Raw genomic sequence first — 13305 nt, 5'->3', positions numbered from 1 at the left:
GTATTTAAATTTTTCTTTCTTGTAAAATATATTTATATTCATTTTACGAGTTTTCAGTTTTTCAATTTCCTTCTACTTTTCATTTTAAAAAATAAGAAATTAAACTGTATGGTGGTATTGTATTGGTAACAGTGGCACATATATGAATAATAAAAAGGAGTACATGAAACCTTACTAGGTCGCGCCACCTCCCTCTCCAAATACCTCACCACCTGTCTCATGCTGGGCCTCTTCTCTGGTGCCTCCGCGTAACAGTACAACCACACTTTAATAGCTACCAAAACTTCCACCTCATCAAATGCCCCACCCAACCTAGGGTCCACCACGGCCAGCGGCGCCCCCATGCGCCACCGCTCCCAGACCCAGTCCACCAGCACCAGCTCCTCCGACAATGCCTTCACCTCAATGGGCCTCCTCCCGCACACCACCTCCAACAACACTCCGAAAGCGTAAACATCAGAACTGGTGGTGGGTTTCCCCGTTCGTGTGAGTTCAGGTGCAAGGTAACCCCATCGTTCCCACATGAGTTCAACTGCGAATTTATTCCCAATTAAAATAAACCCAATTTCTAATAAAACCCAAACTTCTCTAATTCAACACCACGTAAGCACGTACACTATTGCGTTTTGATACCTAACCACTAACTGCTGCCACATCATCATCCATTAACACCGTTTGCTTATATTTAACGAAAGGGACTAACTTGACTCACAAATGTACAAGTAAGGATCCATTACAATTACTTTTCTAACGAGGGACTAAATTGAGATTTTCGAACCAAACTGGAGACAAAATTGGGTATTAAACCTAATAATAATAATAAAATTACCTATAATACAATTATCTATTTCAATTTTACCTTTTAAATAATTTTTTTAATTAAAATAATTATTTTATCAATATTACCTTGACTATGGTTTATATTTAATTTCTTTTCTATTTGATGTTTTATTTTTAAATTTAACTATTTTTTAATTAAAAATTACCTATAAAATAAATAAAAAGTACTTACAATAAAAATATAAAAATTATTTATATTTAATTTTATAATTATAATAGTAACAATAATAATAGTTTTATTATTTTTATTATCATAAAAAAAAATTGTCAGAACCTTAAATTATGTAGAGTAGTGGAAGCCAGGTGGAGGGGTGAGAATTTAGAAATTCAGAAAGTGGAAGACAGGTGTGAGCAGCGAAGTGGACCGATCGGTTTTTGACGGTAGTATTTAAGGGAAAATTTCAAATCAGGTGTCACTTTCTGCATGCAATCTCTTCCCTAACTTTCTGAAAACTCATTTTCTTCTCTAACTTATCTCTAAAATATCATATTTTCCTCCACTGATTTCACGTTTTCCTTCATCTGATCATTCATCAGAGGGTGTTTGAGGTTTGCAGGTGGTAAGGGTTCTCTTTTCAAACGATTAAGTAGTGGTTTGAGCTGGTAGGTCTTTCTACTTTTAAGAAAATCTAAGTTTCGGGCACATGCAAACCAAGTTCTGTTTGCATGTGTTTATCTTCTTCTTCTTCTAAGGTTCTAATCACATTTTTGGTTTGTGGTTGGTCTATTTTTCCCAAATCAGTGAATCTTAGGTTCTGAGATTTTTGGTGGTGAGCAAGATCTTCTTTAAGAGTGTTTCTTTCTGTTACGAGATAAGGGGAGCTATTTAATTTAATTGTGTGTGGGATGATTCTGTGTATGTATGGAATGAATTGATTTGATGATTTATGATGGTATGAAATGTATGTTTTTGGGTTTTGGTGGTTCTGTATGAGTCTATAAGAGTTCTACAGAATTATGCAGAAAAGCTGTGTTCAGTCTCGACTGTTCGGTCATGGTCAGTTAATGATTTATCAATAGAGTTAGCATTTTAGTCTTACCAGCGCATGACCGCTCGAGTTTTAGGGAGTGACTGGTATTCTAAGTATTTATGATTAAGTATTAATGATCAGTTGTATCGGATTGGGTATTCTGGTTAGCAATAGTTCTTATATTAGTATTAAATCTCCTCCTTATACTAGGCTTAATTACATTGATTATACTGAGATAGTTGTTCCTGTGCATAGTCTGATCATATTGTCGTAACATTCGGTTTCATTAAAAAGTGTTAGGTTTGACGAATAGTTTGTAAGATTAATCCTAAGTGTTCTGATTGAATTATAATTGTTCATCTTAGGTTATACCGTTCGGTTTCTTAGTAGTATTATAACTGCTCTGATACCAATTGTAGGAACAATCGGTACAGTTATAGAGTCGCGCAGCGGAATAAAATATAGATAATGGAAAGCGTGTAACGGTCACAACACAAGTTAAAATAGTTGGTTTCAAAAATTGATTTTCTTAGCGAACTTTTATCGAACAGTTGATGTGCTAAGAGTTTAGGGATCAAGAAAATCAACACAAAATTTTTATCCTGGTTCGAAACAAAAGATTCTACGTCCAGTCGTTAATCACTATAAATAATGATTAACCTTTTTCACTAAAATATGGTTTGAAGATTACAATCAGATAATCAAAATAAGCAAAGAATAGAAAACACCTTCCTTCGACAAACGAACGGAAGAACCTGCTCAACCAACTTGAAGAGAACCGCTCCGACCTTTGACACACAAAACACGAGCTTCTCCTATTCACAAGACCAGGCAAGAGCACTCTATCACTTTGAGAACTTCCTCAGACAAACTGTATTCTCAAAATGACATAGATCCTTTTCACTCACAGAGAGCTTCCCTTAAGCACAAAGCTCTAATACTCTCAATTGAAAAGTTCCTACTAAGAGTTGTGAAGACCTTTATTTATAAGCCTAGTTTCGTGCAGGGTCAAAAACTGAAAAGACATATCCCAACTGCCACTGATAATCGATTATCATAAGTGATAATCGATTATTTGTGTCCGTTATGGGGTTTTCAAAATGGTGATAATCGATTATCCTGAGCAATAATCGATTATTCCAGAGACTTGGACAGAATTAAATGAAACAGTGATAATCGATTATTCTATGTAATAATCGATTATTTGCGCAAGCAACTCTCTTCTAAACTGGCTCGTGATAATCGATTATTCCTCTTGATAATCGATTATTTGTGCAATGACTCACTACATACGAAAACTTCTAAGAGTTTTTACATCATTACATTTTATCCTATACATTTGTTTCTACAAAATGCGTTTAACAAAGATGCATTTAGATTCTTCAATTCTTCAGCTTTTATCATCATCAAAACTTTACAGTAGCTTTCAAGATACCAATGCTCCTCATTGGTAACAAGTTCTAGTAATCAACTAATTCTCATCCTCGCTTAGTATGAAATACCGTTCGGTCTCGTGTTGAGAATAGCTAAATACCATTCGGTCTTACACCAAGGGTTCAGTAATTATAAGTGTTCGGTATAAGCTCTAGGTGTTCGGTTTTGTCATAGTTAGTGAGTTTTCGTTCGGTCGTATTCAGGGGTTGGTTGTTATCGTTCGGTCTTACTTTATGAATGATTATTTGGTCTTCAAATGTTAGTTTCACTAGTTGATTCTGATTTATTTAAATGGTTGTATTGATCAATTGAGTATGAAAATTATGTTGATATTCAAATAAGGTATGTGTTTCAAGTAATGTGGAAGAGAATTCCCTAGAGGAATGTCTCAGTGAAAGGTGTATTGAAGTGGTAAAGTATGAATATGGATAGTGAAATCCACGGAGTTCATCCTGATATTCTAATGATTACCAATTCTCAAGTAGAGATGGGTAGTGCATTGTGTGAGAATGGCAGGAGGTCCTAGCCCATAAGTTCTTGGGTGAGTTATAACGGACTAACCTCGGGTGGCAGTTGATGGTTTTCCAGTTACTACACCACCTGAGTGCATGAACGGCCTCAAGCTACATATTCATACAATCCGGATGGTCAAGTCAGGTGTTGGTTTTAACTATTGTAGTGCTCGGTACTGTATTTGTATGAATTGTATGTATGAATGCCCAATTAAATTGTAGTAGCTTACACTTATTTCCTGTTTTGTCCATGTTTCTATTCGGTTTTGTCTTGCGATGATCATCCTTCTTGGATGTGAGCAGAAGGAGAGGAGTGTACGTTGGAGCAGAGCTGGAAGTTGAAAATCCTGCAGAGTAGATTTATGACCAATCGGTCATGTGTATAGTCTTAGTTTTGGGTGAACCGTTCGGTCACCACTTTAATTCTGTATATAACCGTTCGGTTATGTATATGGTTTTACAGTAGTATAGGAAGTGTTTGTAAAGTTTGAATTTTATGGTTATTTTGTAATAACTGAAAGTTTAACTTTATTAATGCAGTAAATGTCCTATCATATTATTAAATGATGATACCTGTATATAGTTTTGCGTTATAATTATGGGATGTCACAATAACACACATGTTTTCACTAATAATAATAAAATAAATAATAATATAAATAAAATAATGATAAAATAAATAATAACAATGTAATAACGTAAATAATAATAATAATTAAGATAATAATAATAATATTTTAAAACTAATCATCTAAAATTTGTTTCAACTTTTTTTTTCAATCCAATTTTATTTAAATCAATCACTCATAATTTATTTTAACTTAATTTTTACGAGTTTTATTATTAGTCATCCAATTTTTATTTTAAATAATAACTCACATCTTATTTTAACATAATTTACACTAACTATATTTTATTTAAAATTATTTTTACAATTAAGGATAAAATGATAATCATATAACTCTATCAATTAAAACATCTTTTTAATCTATAAAAATTATTACATCATTGAATAACTTTCATAAACTTTCATCACATTTTCTTTCATTTCTCATCATTTTTTTCTTCAAATCTACTTAAAATTCACTCTCTCAAATCTTCACAAACCCAAAATTATAGGAAAAGTTAATTGAGTCACAGAAAACATTTGGAATCAACAATATCTTATCCAATTAAATGGAAAAATATTTTTTCTAAACAGTTTAATATTTTTCAGTGAAATATTAATAAATGTCATTTATTTATTTTTTTGTTAGAAACAACTCAATGGAACTAACTATATTTTATTTTAATATGAAACTTTAACAATTTAGAAAAAATAATGAAAAAAATATAAAGAAAAATGAATTTTAATGATTTTTTTTAGCTTTTATCAGTTTTTGTTTTTTAAGACCTTAATTATAATTATAGATTAATATTAATATCTTCATAAAAATTAAGATTTTTGATAAAAAAAAATTGTGCGCAATTACCCGTGACACATAATAGATTGTTATATCTCCTCTCTAAAAATTCTCTCTTAGTATTCATTCTTTCTTCAACTATTTTTCGATGAAAGACTACCTATGAGCTTATGGCATATAATCCTATAAATTCATCGTATTAGAATCCACATCACAGGAAGTTCATCATCTACCTTTTTATCTAGAGCACAAGTTGTTTCGTTTTGTGTTTGTGTGGCTTAATTTTTTTTAATTTGAGTTCTATGCATGTGTACTTATATGTGCTAAAATTTATTTAGTTTACCTTGCATGTAATATTTTAAAAAAATATTTATAATTTTGAAAACTGTACTAAATATATATTTGTATTAGCTGTTGTATATTTGTGACTTTAATAAATACTTTATGCTCTAATACTAAATGACACTACCAGTTTTATATACTATGACATATAGAAATCTGGGGATGTTACACTTTGGTAATTCTTCCCTTACGAGAAAAATACTATTGAATATCATTGTTTTTTCTGGCCAGTAAATTACTAAGTCCATAAGCAAATATTATATAAAATGAAATTTTAAATTTTTTAAAAAATATATACAAAACATATTTCGTGTAAAGTTTTGTAAAAACTTTAAATTATTAATTTATCAAGATTAAATCAAAGTGAATATGTAGAGCTTTGCTCTGATTTGATAGATCAAGCTTTTAATTTTTTTTCTTAAAACAGGCGTTGGTGGGCACAAGAATCTGATCCCATGCAACAAACAAAAAGATAACACCGACACAGTTATCATAAACCTTTTGAAATGCAAAGAAAAGTTAAACATGTGATTCAACCTCACATTCTATCTTCTTCCTTTTTTTTTCTGAAAAATTAATTATGTTGGCTAAGCTCGTTGACTAATTACCCTTTGTTTTGGATTAACATATGGACCCTCACACCAACTTCCAACCACAATGGAAGACCACTGATATGAATGATAGCATTATGATGCTTTGAAATAATGAAAAAGATAATAGATATTTTATGTAATAATTACTGAATTATATTATCATTTAATTAAAAAATAGTTTTATGATATTTTTTTGAAACATACATTTAATATCAGTTAAATTAGTGGGTTGTGTAATTTTTTAATACTAATTATGCAAATATTAAACTGTAAAGAAAATAAAAAAATTATGTATTTATCGATAAATGTTAAGACAAATTATAAGTAATCATGGTTTCATTATTATATGATTGGATTTAAGGGTGGATTTCAGAGTAGAAAATGATGAAAAATAAGGAAAAAATATAGTGAAAAATGATTTTGTTTCAATTAAGAAAAAAAATGGAAAAAAAAATAAAGAAAAAGTTTGTAATCTTTTTATATGAGCATAGAACTCACTCTTTTTCACATCATTCTGATCGGTACATCAGTGAAAACAAATAAGATTATACGGAATAATACATGAAAATGTAAAGTTTTTATTTTTATAACAGTTCATTAATAATAATGGTTTCTTTGTAATCTTTTTATCCTAACTCTTATTTACAATATACTATGGGTAAATTTATTTATAATATTGTTTGGTTGAATATTTTACTTTGTAATATCGTTCGTCGAGTTGAAAGTAATATAGTTATATATTTATGTTTTGATTATGGTTGACCTATATGATATTAAACCCATTCTTATTTTACATATTTAAAAGAACTTAATTAATACACACAATTACAAAAGGTAATCCTTCGGTATGATTAATTGATTTTTTTAATTTGTTGGTAATTAATTTTTTTAAGATTCGTTGATAATTACATTTTTTAAAATTTAATGATAATTGATTTTGTTAATGGTGTCAATTATTTTGGTAAATTTAATGAAATATTTATTATAAATTAATTTGAGATGAATAAAAAAAAAGATAAGAATAAGAGAAAAAGAAAGAAAGAAAGAGGAACATGAGGAAAAGAGAAGGAAAAAAGAATAAGAAATTAGTAGAAAGAAGAAAAATCAAATCAAAATATTTTCCAAAATATGATTATCCATGAATTTTGATTTTCGGTAAGTATGGAATAATTTTTCCTTTTTTTAAACATAATTTATTGCCGAGTATGTTGTTGTTAGTAATTTTAATTTATCAATTTTGTTTGTTTTTTGGTACAAATTTATTGACACATATACTAACATTTTTATTAACACTCTTTAAAAGACATTAAATAAAAATAAATAGATAAATTAATTTTTCTTACTAGTATCTCATTTCTTTGAAAAATTAGTCTCATGATTTACGTGAAATTATCTACAAATTCCATCCACTACAAAGAATACTCATTTAGAAGTTTTAATTAATCTCTTTCTTTTTCATAACATAGTTATATTTTTGCAGTTTTTGTATTTCTCTTTATCTGTTATCAATTAATTTTGAGTTGCTCATTTTTTATTTCCATTTGGTGAACTTTTAAGTCAAATGGTCCATGAGATGAGAACGACATTAAGATTGCAACCAAATGGTGTTAAAATAGTCATTTTCATAGAAAACTTTAGCTATTTTTTAAAAATTATTTTATCCGCATAAATATTTGTTTCAATAATTTTTCTTCTTTCTTATTCGTATACAATTCGTTACGTCGTTTTCCTTTTTAAGACCATAAAAATTGGTTCTCAATTCTTAAGGTGGCTTGGTCTAAAGGCATTGCATTTGCAGCAGAACCAAATATTAAAATGCCATTTATTTCTTTTTATTTAAAAAAATAAGGGTATTTAAAAGAAATACAAAAGTTATATTTGAATAGATAAATAATACATAATTTAAATCTAGTTAAAAAAAAATGTTATACATCAACACTAAGTACTAGTTAGAATAATTATTTGACTTTTCAATTCCTATACCTACATCGAGCGGCAACTACTCTTTATTGGAAGATGAAAAATGATAAACGGATCTTTCAATAATTAAAAAGTATAGACAAAATATATTCGAAGACTTATTTATTTATCAAAACTGACAAAAGAAATATGAATAATATTTGATATAAGGAAATATTATCTCATTATATTAAATATTTGCAAAAATAATAACGAATATCCAAAAAAAATATTGCATGGATTTTCTTCTTATAAGAAAAGAAGTGATTGGACAAACATCTATGTGAACATTTTCCGAGAAAAATATTTAAAATTTTAAAAAACATATAATAGTTTTAATAAACTGTGACAAATTATTTATTTATTCTTTTATGAGAGTAGTGGGACAGAAATTTGTCCTGAGATGTGAATTTTATAAAACAAACTAAGAAAACGGTGTACACGTGGCGACGATCGGTGCAGCGTTCACTGAGCGTCATTCCACCGCAAAGACGCCTCACCAAAATGAAAAATTTTCAGTTTTTCAGACAATAGAAAGAAAGATTATGAAGGGTTTAACATCATTAATTATCTTTGAATATGTGATATAGAATATAGATTAGAGTAAATAATTACTTAGAAACATGTTTTAGAAGTAATAACAGAGACATGGAAGGGTAATAGCGTGAGCAGTAACTGTTAAATAAAGGTGCTTTGGTGGCGCAGGATCCAAATTCCAAACCACCAAAAGCCACTCCCATTTTTCTCACTCACCACTGTTTTTCTTCTTCTTCTGCTTCTCCTTGGGTCCATTTCTTTGTCAGCATTAACCCCTCAGAATTCCAACTCCACTCTATATAAACAACTGCAAAATAAATATTAGTAATAAATACCTGATTTGCGACTTTTTCCTTTTCCCTTTCTCCAATCCAAAGCAAATCAAACTCAAATCTTCACTTCTCTGTTCCAATCATGTCTACTTTCCCCCCCTTTTCTTCCAGAATGTGATTGTTTGGGGCAAAACAAGAGAGCGAGAGAAGCGTGATGGAGTGGGTGAAGATGAAGGAGTGCGCTAGGGAGTTCATGGTTGGGGTGGCGGAGATGACGGTGGAGTTCGGAAAAGGTTGCAGAGACATAGTCAAGCAGAGTTTGGTCAATGAAGATTCATTTATTGTCAAAAACTTAGGGAGAGATTCCTACATTGGAAAAAGACTCAGAGGACCCTGTGCCAAGCTTTTTGCCAAATTGAGCTTCTTCAACGAGTATTTGCCCGAGGATAAGGATCCTCTTCACGCTTGGTCCGTCATTTTCTTCGTTTTCCTTCTCGCCTTCTTAGGTAATCGACTTCAATTTCAATGTAACCAAATCAATTTAATACTTTTGAAGTTCACTTTTGGATCAGGTTGGGATTAGCTTCCTGGAAGTTATTAATGCTGTCTTAGGTGTTTGAGTATGATTGATTTGTTTTTATTTCTAGCTTTGTATGTGAATTTTGAGCGTGATCCGGACGCGCCGCCGGTGAAGCAGGTGTTTCTGCATCCTCCTAGTGCTTCTCGCGTTGTGCTTCCTGACGGACGGTACATGGCGTATAAGGAGCAAGGTGTTTCGTGTCACAGAGCTAGGTTTTCCATCATTGCTCCTCATAGTTTTCTTTCCTCCCGGCTTGCAGGTTGATTTTCTTTTTAATTGTTAGCTTTAGTTGCTGTTAATTTTTTGTGATCTCGTGTGAGGAGAAGTTGTTTCATGGTCCAACCCTACTGTGATCAATGGTCACAACTAGTCTTTACATGACCAGTAATTGAACTTTGCTAATTAGTTGTCATAAAGAGTATTATTATGCAGAGATTGGGTCAGACTATAGAGACCTGCTTGAGGTATAGTTTTTTTTATTCTGTTAATAGTTTTTTGGCTTCTTCTTTGGAATTAGGGATTCCTGGAGTTAAAGATTCTCTGCTGGAAGAGTTTGGTATTCGTTTGTTGACGTATGATATTCCTGGTTTTGGTGAGAGTGATCCTCACCCCAAGCGGAACCTGGAATCCTCGGCAACAGATATGGCATTTTTAGCGGATGCTCTCGGTGTGAACAAGTTTTGGGTTGTTGGTTATTCAAGCGGCAGTATGCATGCTTGGGCTGCACTTAGATACATTCCTGATAGGCTTGCTGGTATTAGTTGCTCTTTTTTTTTTTGTCGTGTGCTTTTTTCTTTTTTTGTCATGCAACTTTTGATACAGTTCATGTCATAAATTTTGTAGCTTTTTAGCCATTTACTTTATGTTTTATTGCTCTATTTTTCATTTCATTTAGGCCTTTTGTTCTTTTCCCTCATTTAAAACAATTGAACAAATTATTTAAAGTGGATTGTTATAACATTTTGCATCCTTTTGAAAGTACTGTTTTTTTTTAAAATATATCAGGTAATATATGTGTGTAATGTGCCGCAATAATATAATCAAGTTTTTCAGAGGGAATAAGCACCATGCCGTGCATTATGAAATTAATCTGTCTTATGTTCATTATCAGGTGCGGCCATGTTTGCTCCCATGGTGAACCCATATGATCCTACGATGACGAAGGAAGAGAGACGAAGAACTTGGAACAAATGGACACGGAGAAGAAAATTCTTGTACTTCTTAGCCCGGAGGTTTCCTAGATTTCTAGCCTTCTTCTATCAGCGAAGCTTCTTGTCTGGAAAGCATGGACAGATTGATAAGTGGCTGTCATTGTCTCTGGGAAGTAGGGTAAGGGAAACTTTGCCTATCCCTTTATATCTTTTAATCAACAAATCCAATATTTACAATTTGGTTCCTTTAAAGTGAGATGCATACTTAATGTAGAGTTAGAACTCTTGGTAAGAAAATCGAGGGAATAGTTTTAACTTCATAGTTTGAAATACTGTTGCATGTATTTTACGGCATTCAACTGTTGATTTTTCAAATCAATGGTTATAACTGTATCCTTTAAACTGTACCTATCACTTTAGAGGAGGCAAATACTGATATGTGACATTCATATATGACTTCAAACGTTTAACATTTTTGTTGATGGTCCACTTTTTGACTGTCACCCACCTGTATTCAGTTAGATGGACTAAACATTAGAGTTGTGCCAATTAACTGATCAGCATATGGATGAGACGGCTTTGCACAATTGCTAAAGAAATTCTTGACATTTTCAAATATCATTTAGCTCTGTTCTGTGATTTAAAGCAAAAATTATTACTGAACTTTGGTTGAAATTGATAGCAACGTAAATTTGTGTCACCAAAAGCAGGTTCTAATGGCCCATGCTTTACCATTAGTTTTTTTTTTTTTTTAAACATGTGCATTGACTCACGCAAGATTGCAATGTCCCTTTCAGGATAAAGCACTGATGGAAGATCCAATTTATGAGGAATTCTGGCAAAGGGATGTGGAGGAATCAACCAGACAAAGAGATGTGAAACCTTTTGTGGAGGAAGCTGCTTTGCAGGTTACAAATTGGGGTTTCAGCCTTTCAGACCTCAAGTTGCAGAAGAGGAAACCGACTAGTGAGTTACTCAGTTGGCTGAAATCAATGTTCACTGAAACTGAGGAATATACAGGATTTCTTGGCCCTATACATATATGGCAAGTGAGTGCATCTATGTTTCATTCACATAAATCCACAGTCATGTTATCAAAATTTCTTGCTCGTGTTCTTCTATCGAAACAATTTAATTTAAATCTATTGGAGATCACACATCAATTATATAGTGGGTGTAAAATTATCTTATCAAATCGGCTTTATAGAATTGAATTAGGCTTAAGGTTCTCTTTCTAAGGTGGTATCAAATCTTATCCTAATGAAGTTTGTTTGATCTATAGTGTCACTTGTTATTAGGTTGGTATCGGACCACTTTCAAACATCTAATCCCAAACTTGAGATGTTCAATCTTTTGTGTGAGGAGGTGTGTTAGAGATCTTATATCAACCATAGATATAGCCAAACCCTAAAGCCAGTTTTGTAAGGTTAATTCCAGTTTCTTATAAAACCAAATCACTTAAAGGCAATGATGCAATATGCGTATTTGGAATATATTTGATATAATATTGGATTAGAATGTTGGTACACTTGAGTATGTCAAATATTAATATTAAAAATGTATTTGTATATACAAATGTTCTAAAACACTAAATGTATTAAATTTAAACTACTATACATTATCAAGCTGATTTTCTGCATTTTCAATTACTTTTTTTCCTTTTGCATTCATTTCAGAAGTTCTAGAAGCTAATTTGTCCATTTTGACCAGTTGGTCCCAAATGTTAAAGCCCTATAACATCTTATTCCCTTTTATATTACATTAAAGCAACTTGCTTTGACTTTTTTCTTTTTCTTATCTCCCATTACCTGTCAGTAAGCCCACCTTTCAGTTATCATTATTATGACTGCATTCTAGGAAGGAACCTTAGCTGTTTTAAGTTCCTAGTAGTCTAGCTTACTCGTCTATTGAGTGTATGAAGGAAAACATCGAACTGTTGCATAACCAAGTAACAAGTTTTCTTGGTTTCTTTCAATTCTGCTGTTGTATAGCTGTACCTTACCTTGTACTAAACAGAATTTAGGAAATTGTGAATGTATGACATGGTTCCTTACTGTAGATGTTTCCTTGGCGTAGTTTATACTAGTATTAAGAAGTCTTTACTCGTTTATGTGTATATTCATCAAGAAGCTTATTTTTACCTGATTGCTCTAATTCTTTGTTAACCAGCAGTTGACTTTTGTTAAATGAAGTATGACTTCTTGTAGTGCAATGTTAACAGGGAATGGATGATAAAGTGGTTCCCCCATCAATGACTGATTTTGTGCACCGCGTGCTACCCGGAGCCGCAGTACATAAACTCCCATATGAAGGCCATTTCACTTATATATACTTTTGTCATGAATGCCACCGGCAGATATTTACTACACTCTTCGGAACCCCACAAGGTCCACTCAGCATTCCTGTAAATGTAAATCAAGCCACCCTAGAAGCCAATATTGAACAGCAGGAAGGAGTAAACGATGATGATTATGCTACAAACTAGACGTACACATAACAGGATAAAAATGTTCTTTTCTTCTTCCATTTTTCTGGTCAAACATCACAATTTTATGATGTAAATACCTTATAGTTTTGCCTCATCTCCAATGGAGCAGTATAGGAAAGAAAATAAAAATTCGTGTTTCTGGTCTAGTGGCTGTTGAAATGTCCAACAAAAATTGTGTTTGAACTCCTTTAATTCAACAACTCCCATGCCCCATTTCCTTCCA

General features: G+C 31.8%; 1 protein-coding gene across 2 annotated transcripts; it reads left to right on the top strand.

Moving 5' to 3' along the window:
- Positions 1-8732: 8732 nt before the first annotated feature.
- LOC124849107 (uncharacterized) lies at positions 8733-13305 on the top strand. Of its 2 annotated transcripts, none has more exons than XM_047326979.2 (6): positions 8733-9369; positions 9511-9702; positions 9961-10197; positions 10555-10772; positions 11392-11639; positions 12816-12983. In XM_047326979.2, exons 1-6 carry the CDS (start codon positions 9078-9080, stop codon positions 12847-12849), a joined length of 1221 nt encoding a protein of 406 aa, XP_047182935.1. In that variant the 5' UTR covers positions 8733-9077; the 3' UTR covers positions 12850-12983. The 2 variants fall into 2 exon arrangements, with proteins under 2 accessions (XP_047182935.1, XP_047182934.1); XM_047326978.2 differs by having other exon boundaries at positions 8741-9369; positions 11392-11643; positions 12816-13305.

Source organism: Vigna umbellata, chromosome 3 (assembly GCF_029865625.1).
Source record: "Vigna umbellata cultivar VRB3 chromosome 3, Vumbellata_1.0, whole genome shotgun sequence".
In the NCBI taxonomy this organism is placed as follows: Eukaryota; Viridiplantae; Streptophyta; class Magnoliopsida; order Fabales; family Fabaceae; genus Vigna; species Vigna umbellata.
This window is presented reverse-complemented; position numbering and strand designations above follow the sequence as displayed.

Bases quoted from the DNA above. Each gene is read 5' to 3' on its own strand.
- LOC124849107 (XM_047326978.2), top strand. From the start codon at position 9,078: ATGGAGTGGGTGAAGATGAAGGAGTGCGCTAGGGAGTTCATGGTTGGG. The intron at 9,703-9,960 runs GTTGATTTTCTT...CTTTGGAATTAG, and splicing joins TCTTTCCTCCCGGCTTGCAG to GGATTCCTGGAGTTAAAGAT. The intron at 10,773-11,391 runs GTAAGGGAAACT...TGTCCCTTTCAG, and splicing joins CATTGTCTCTGGGAAGTAGG to GATAAAGCACTGATGGAAGA.